This window comes from Propithecus coquereli, unplaced genomic scaffold (assembly GCF_000956105.1).
Source record: "Propithecus coquereli isolate 6110/MARCELLA unplaced genomic scaffold, Pcoq_1.0 Scaffold128, whole genome shotgun sequence".
Lineage (NCBI taxonomy): Eukaryota > Metazoa > Chordata > Mammalia > Primates > Indriidae > Propithecus > Propithecus coquereli.
The window spans coordinates 4,161,899-4,169,598 of NW_012136969.1; the positions used below are offsets into that span (position 1 = coordinate 4,161,899).

General features: G+C 43.2%; 2 protein-coding genes across 3 annotated transcripts in view; both read right to left on the reverse strand.

Moving 5' to 3' along the window:
- GRIN3A (glutamate receptor, ionotropic, N-methyl-D-aspartate 3A) overlaps positions 1-7,700 on the reverse strand; it is a 179,926-nt gene that overhangs the window by 15,827 nt on the left and 156,399 nt on the right. The window lies entirely within an intron of this gene.
- PPP3R2 (protein phosphatase 3, regulatory subunit B, beta) lies at positions 3,310-4,149 on the reverse strand. Its single transcript, XM_012638288.1, has one exon. The coding sequence runs from the start codon at positions 4,147-4,149 to the stop codon at positions 3,637-3,639; it is 513 nt and encodes a 170-aa protein (XP_012493742.1). The 3' UTR covers positions 3,310-3,636.

A 7,700-nucleotide genomic window follows, 5' to 3' on the forward strand; every position in this document is an offset into this window, starting at 1 on the left:
CTTAACATCTGGGCCTCTCCCTTTTCAAAGCATGCAAAATAGATAAAACACCATAGTCACTCTACCTACCTACTCTGCATCCTAACAGAGAGAATCAGTAGCATAAGTGAAGAATGGAATTTGTAATTTTTAAAAAAATTTCTGGAAGGTTTTTCCACGAGAATATTTCAAAAGCATGATAGACTTGGAATACATAAACCAACCATGCTGAGGTCATATTTTTTTCTCTGTTTGAGAAAGAGTGTCTAGTGGTCTAGGGATTGCAACACAGGGTAGAGAGCAGACATAGTCCATTAATATAAGAGTCATGACAGCATATTGTCGCTCATCTCTATAGCCTCAGAGCATATTGGTTGCTGTTCTCAGTTTAAATACTGTCCCCTGTTTCTCAAGATGAGTTGAAGATGGAAGATGATTTAAAACTGTCTTGCTTAATAAATCTGTTTCTTTGCAATGCATAGATCGAAAAAGGCGGGGGCTGCTTGACAAGCAATTCACCTGTTTGAGCCTCAGATTCCTCTGTTATGAAAATTGAAGCTTGATTTGGTTACATTAATAAGACTATCAGAAATAATTTGAGACAGGTAAATTTAGGACCCACAAAAATAGGAGGAATGCAGTGAGGTAGAAACAAAGCTCAGGGCTTTGAGTCAGAAAGTCTGGTTCAAATCCTTGCTTTGCCATTTACCACCTAGGTGACTTTGGAGAAGATTCTAGATCTGTCTACGGCATCATCTGTAATGCTGAAATGATGGCACCCACCTCACAGTGAAGTTGTGGAGATTAAATGATATAATAAAGGTTATATCAAAAGTTATGGGACAATTGCTCAATAAATGTTAACTCCTATTATTACACCAAGGAATTGCATAGAACTAGATTTGTTGGCAACTGGCAATTAACTGAGAGAAGAAAACAAAGCATTCTAACTTGGAAGTAAATGTGATTCTTTTCCCCCAATATCCATGGTCAGATATTTCCAGTGCTAAAGCCAGAAATAGGCTCTTAGTTCAAAATCATTGCCACAAAGCCATGGGTGGCTATATTAGATTGACTGACTGAGCAATTGGCTTTTTAATTCCAGTCACTCTAGAAGCTGAAATATTTTTCCTCTCTTTGTTAAATTTGAACATGTAATCCAATATGTTTCAAACCCTCGGTCATAATTTTAAAATTTCCATATTTTAATGTGCACATTTCAGGATATATAGATAATGTCTCTTTTTAAGAGCTCCTCTTGGCTAACGTGACATGTGCTCACTTTCCTGATGTAAAATTTCCTCCACAAGGTGAAATATGTTGGGCTAGAAATGAGTCTCTCTGTTTTAAACTTTCTCTAGTTCTCCAGTCAAGAAGTCTATGGTCCCCTCTGCAAGTGACGGGGCATGGAGGACCTTGACGTTGTTCCCATTGTTTCTTTCTGGGCTAGAATTACACAAATGTCCAGTTAATTTTAGAATGGGTATGGCTAAGAACTAAGTAAGGATACAAAAGGAACCAGTGGGCCTCATGTGTCCTTTAAATTTTGATGTTGTGGAAGGGGCGGGGGGAGGAAGGGAAGGGAATTAATAGAATGAACGTAGTATTTGAGGTACTTTGCGTGATTTATCTTTTTGAATCCTCAAAGTAACCCTGGGATGGATCCTTTTTTTAATTAGGTGGAAAGACACAGAGAGGCTAAGTCAGTCGCTCATGCTCACACAGCTAAAAAGAAGTGGCTGTGATAACAACCCAGTTGTAACTACTGAATCCAAACCTGGGTGTGTCTGAGTCTTTGAACTATGTTACCCTGCAATCGAGTTATGATTCACATCACTACATCACTACAGGGTTGGGAATCGTTACTGATTGTTAATGTATTTTTTAGGACAGCAAAGGAATTAAAGGAATAGGGATTCCTTTTATTTGTGGTTCCTACGTGATCTATTATATAAAAAAGTGTGGCAGGGTGCCTTGGTAGATGAGTGTCCTGCCAGTAAAGCAATTTGTGGACTTATTTTTCCTTTTTTTTGGTCAAGACTGTTTGCCAGATTCTTTGACAGGTAACAATAGTAAATCTCCTTGAAGCAGATCTTGTCCTGAGAAAAATCACCTGAGTGGTATCCCTTGTTTAAGTAAGTACAGGGAGAGTATGTCTCGTTGTCCTGGTGTTTTGAGAGCCTTAAGCACCTTGTATGGGGAGTGGTCCTCTGTGAGACAGAGGAAGGGTGTAAGGTGGCAGACGCTGGGACCAGTCCTGGCCCTGCTCTTCCGAGGACAGTCTATGCTCTGAGAACTAACAGCAGTATGTAGGGCCTCAGATAGCAGGTAACATTTGGCGTGCAGGCAGTTATGTACTCACTGGTAAACTAATTTTCCAAAACAAACAAAACAAATAAATTTTTTTTTTCTTTTCCCACCATGGCCAACGTAAAGCTACTAACATGACATAAATGAGTGGGGAGAGACGTGTACATGTTGGATCTGGCCCAGAACCAACAGGCTCCAGCACACCCCTGGGTGGGCATCTATCAAGGTGTGAAGGACTCTGGGCTGAATGTCACATTAGGGAATGAGAGAGTTCCCAGCTTCCCTGCTAGACCCCAGATCTGATTTTCAAAAGCAAGCTTAGCTAGTGTTGTCAGTATTCACCTCTGCTGTAGAGACATGCTTGTTGGTCTCTGCATCTCTGAGCACCAGGAGCAGCACCACGTCAGCATCCTGGGGAGAACTCACTGCAAACTCAGTCTTAACTACCTCTGCACTGTGGGAAGACTGACTCGGAATCTGTCCCATTCTGTCCTACTGAGTGGGGCTCGGTGCTGGAGGTGAGAGCACTTTCTGGGATGGTCCCTGCCCTATTTGACTGGAAATCCCCTTGCTGAAAATACTGGAATGGGCCACCAGTTCTGAAAAGCCACTGCCACTGAGGTTAATAGCTGGGCTGGGCACTTGATCCAGACTTAGCATTTCTCACAAGCGCCCTGAAGCTAGTGTCTGTTGGGAGCTGGAGCAATGAGACAGGAGGAGCCCTATTGGACTCCTACCCCTCAAAAGTGCTCAGAGATTTCTGGATGCATCATGGAGAATGGGGCTGCACATTGCTAAAGGGAAAGGTGGACTTCTGGTCCCGGGGAGAGGTGATTAAAAGATGCTCAGCAAAGAGAATGTATTTGTCCCTGTTGCTACAATCTGTTGTAGGAAGTTGGCAATCGGTCAAAAGCTATCTAACCACTGCAAGTAAATGAAAACAGTTCACCTAACACCCATGAAAATTGTGAGTTTCCTCCCACATACAAAATAATGAGAAATAAAGGCAAAGATGCATATTTTCTTATTTTTGAACTTTTAAAGTTTTTCCAGTTTGGTTTCTGAATCAAAACAAAGAAAAATATGTTTATAAAAGGTATTTCCTTTTCTTTTCCCACCAATGCTCCTTTGTCTTGCTCTTCCCCACTTCAGGGTGTTATCCCAAATCACTGGAAGAGGAAGAATTAATAACACTGAATGGGTGATGAAACGTGTTAGAAAATGTGGCTTCACGAAGAGAAATACTTCCAGGTGAGTCAGAGAGACAATGGCTGGGCGTCTTGAGCAAATCTTGAAAGAGATGAGAAAGCAAAAACTGTTGTTGGGTGGCGTTCTTAAGAAAAAGGCTCACAAAACTACAACCAACTTCTTGTGGATCTCCATTCTTCTGACCACAGCGCTGAATTCCTCAAAGGATATTTTCCCGTCGCCATCCGTGTCCAGGATGAGAATGGTTTTGTCGACCAGCTGCTGTAGCTCCCAGTCCCTCATGTTGTTTCCCACCATCATCTTCAGCACCTGGAAAAGCTCCCCGTTGGAGATGTAGCCATCTTTATCCATGTCGTAGATGCTGAAAGCAAACCTCAGCTTCTGCTCCTCAACTCCTTTGAGGCTGAACTGGGAGGTCCCCCGGATGAATTCCTGGAAGTCCACTTCTCCGTTGCCGTCCGTGTCGAAGATGTCGATCACTCGCCGCACCAGCGGGTTCTGCTGCAGCTCGGGCAGGGACAGGAACTCCTCCACGCTCAGAGAGCCCGATTTGTCCAAGTCCAGCTTCTTAAAGCTCTTGCCCAGCCTTCTAATCTCATCATTGTCAAAGTGGGAGCACATTTCCAGCGGGTAACTGGCCTCGTTCCCCATCGTGGGCGGGACAACGACTGGCAGGCGGAGAAGCGAGCGGAGGGGCTCGCGCGGAGACGGTTTCGCCCCGGTGGGCGGTGGGGTGCTCGTGGGACGCCCCGCGGAGGGCAGCGCAGCAGGGGCTGGGGGAGGGAAGGGAGAGAGGAGGGGAGGAGGGAGGAAAAGGGGGAGCGCGTGCCCAGGAGAGGCAGAGGCGCAGAGCTGGGCTACCTAACCCTCCTCTCTCTCTTCTCTCAATCCTCTTGTAGCTTTCCATTATAACCCCTGTTCCCCTCGCAATTATTTTATCTTACCATTTCCTCACTTTTTTTTTCTCCTGAGAAAGTAAACTCCAAGGGGGCAGGGGACACACCTGTGTTATTCACTGCAGTACCCTGGCAGCACAGTGCCTGACATACAGGATGAGCGTAATAAATGTATGTCAGATGACTGAACTGCAACCAAGGAGTCCTTATGCTTGCTGTACAGGCCCAGTGTAAGGACTAAATGAGATGACAGTCAAAGCATTGAAATTATAAATATTTCCTGTAATTGTCTGGGAGGGGAAGCCAGGACTGACATCCTTCTGTACCTTTTCCAGGACATGGGGTTCAGAGTCTTGGCAAGAGACCACCCAGACATCACACAGACTTTCTTACGTGGATCACCTACGGCACTAACATATTCTTGAATTCCGAACATTCGTTAAGAGTACACAGGTCCCAAGTACATAGCCTCTGTTTATTACTTCAAATCCATCAAAACATGCCCAATCCTCATCTTTGTGGGTTGGTGCCTGGCAGCTGTGTTGCAGAACACTTCAGGGAACAGCTGCAAGGTGCCCAGAGAACCCTTTTGTGTGCGTTGAGAGTGACAGTAATCTCTAGACTGTTCCCTTTTTGTTTCAGCTACGTTGGTTCTTTTTGTTGAAGATTAATCTCACATGCTCCCTCATACTCCTTCTTCCTTTAGGAGCACATCAATTACTGCAAATGCATAAGAAATAATTTGGTTCAACAGCAATACAGTTCAAAAGGACTTGGGGGGGAACCTCAGGTCACTAAATCAAACACACCTTCACTTTTAAAAATATTAGCAAGTTCTGTGTTCCTTAGTTCAGCCAAAAGATCAGTATAAAGACTACCTTGCTGAAACTGGCACAAGCAGCCACCGGATACCTTTATCACTAGGAATGGCCATTTTATTTTCCTCTCTAAACAAATGACAATCCATGGATGTTTTTTAAAGCCGATCATGAGTATTACATAAATAAAACCCCTTTACCCAACTAGACTGTGATATTATACTTGGAAAGTGTTTTGTCTTATTTTGTCTTACTTGTTTGCTTGCTTTCCAATTACTTTCCAGAAACAGGGTGCAAATTCAAACCTATTGAATTTTTAATGTTAAGATCACCTTGAATTGTATTACAAGATGCCTGCCTGAAATCAGTGCTGGTCTCCAAATGCTACCAACCACTCTGGTCTATGTCTTTTCTAGAGCACAAAGATCTTTCTAGACTCTGGAGGGAGATGCTCAGGCCCTGGAAGTGCTGTTCTGAACAGTCAGAAGACTCACCGGCAGGGACAGAACTCTATTCTCTGGGCACACCAAAGTAGCTTGAAGTCTCTGGAATTGCATTATTGGCCTAATTTTATGTCTTTGACCACAGTGTAGTACAGAATCTTGACTGCAAGTAAGAGAACCCATCTGTAAGAAACTTAGCAAAAAAGAGGATTTGTTGGAAGAATCTCACATAATCAAAAGAACAGCTGAACAACCCAGTCTTAGGAAGGATCACATAGGGTTTAAAGTAACAATTAGAACCAAGGCCTCAGGACCAGTTACATAATTTTCAGGGTCCAGTGTAAAATGAAAATGCAGGGCCTCTTATTTGAAAATTACTAAGAATTTCAAGACGGTCACAGCAGAGCATTAAACCAAGTATGGGACCCTGTGTGACTGCATGGCATATACCCATGAAGCTGGCCCTGCAAGGACTTGGGACTACTGACCTCTCTGCATCTCTCACCTTGCTTCTCTTTCCTTCACTCTCTCTTATGATAAAGCAATTCTTCTACACAGCAGAGGACACGACCACTGACAGATTCCAAGTTAAGACTTTTGGGTTTTATCATTAGAAAAGATCGACTTTCCCCTGGTCTAGTTATATGTCCACAAATCCCAGGTACAGGCTCTGATCATTCTCAGTTGGGTTGGGTTCCCACTACTGAGCCATTAGACGTGGCCTATAACATGTTTGAGCTTCTATTTGAACCTCGTGGCTGAAGCTGGAATTGGGAGGCGGTGCTGGGTAGGAAGAGCAGGTACCAGAAGAAGCACTTGCTCTTCCTTATAAGAAGAGATGATGCCGAGCAGACAGAACAGTAGATGGACATTAGATATGTCGATTAGGGCTGACTCCATAGGAAGGAGGAAGTATTTAGTCTGATGAGCTCCCCTCAATTTTGCCAACTGAATAGGCCACAGAACCTGCTATAGCTACAGGCCTCCACTAGCTCATTCATTTCTGTTAGGTCCGTCTTTTTATCTACTAAAATATCCCTTCACCTCTGGGTAGAAAGAATCAGTAACTCACTTGTAGGCACTCTACTGAGTTTTACAAACTGTAGGCTGCTACATATTAGTGGCTAGTGAAGTTAGTTTAGTGGGTTACAAGCAACATTAAAAAAATAGAATTGAAAATCATTGAACAGAAAATATCATTAGTAAGGGGAATTACTATTACATCATGATGTTGTTTTAGTTATATTGATGCATAACTATATAAAACTGAATGTAGTCTATATATGATAAAGGAATACCAGCTTGTTCTGGGTTTGCAATATGATATATTTTCTTGCTATGGATTATGGTAGAAAATAAAAAACAGTCTGACAGACATCATGGAACTCGGTGTTTGGACAACTTGTGTTCATGCTATGAGAATAATTCAAAGGCAAAAACATTTTTATCCTAGTTAATTCTTTCCGAGATCAGGATGTGAGGATAAAGTAGGTGGATCTTGAAATAATAATCTAAAGCAGTATTGTCCAATAAAAAATTATATTAATTATATATGTAATTTGGCCAGGCACAGTGGCTCATGCCTGTAATCCTAGCATGCTGGGAGGCTGAGGCGGGAGGATTGCTTGAGGTTAGGAATTCAAGACCAGGCTGAGCAAGAGTGAGACCCCATTTCTGCTAAAAATAGAAAAATTAGCTGGTTGTGGTGGTGGTGCCTGCCTGTAGTCCCAGCTACTCAGGAGGCTGAGGCAGGAGGATGGCTTGAGCCCAGGAATTTGAGGTTGCTGTGAGCTAGGCTGACACCATGGCACTCTAGCCTGGGCAACAGAGTGAGACTCTGTCTCAAAAAAAAGCCATTATAGGACTGGGTGTGGTGGCTCACGCCTGTAATCCTAACACTCTGGGAAGCCGAGGCGGGCAGATTGTTTGAGCTCAGGAGTTCGAGACCAACCTGAGCAAGAGCAAGATCCCGTCTCTACTAAAAATAGAAAGAAATTAATTGGACAACTAAAAATATATAGAAAAAATTAGCCGGGCATGGTGGC

Excerpts from the sequence above, each read along its gene's own strand:
- PPP3R2 (XM_012638288.1), bottom strand. The coding sequence starts at position 4,149 with ATGGGGAACGAGGCCAGTTACCCGCTGGAAATGTGCTCCCACTTTGAC.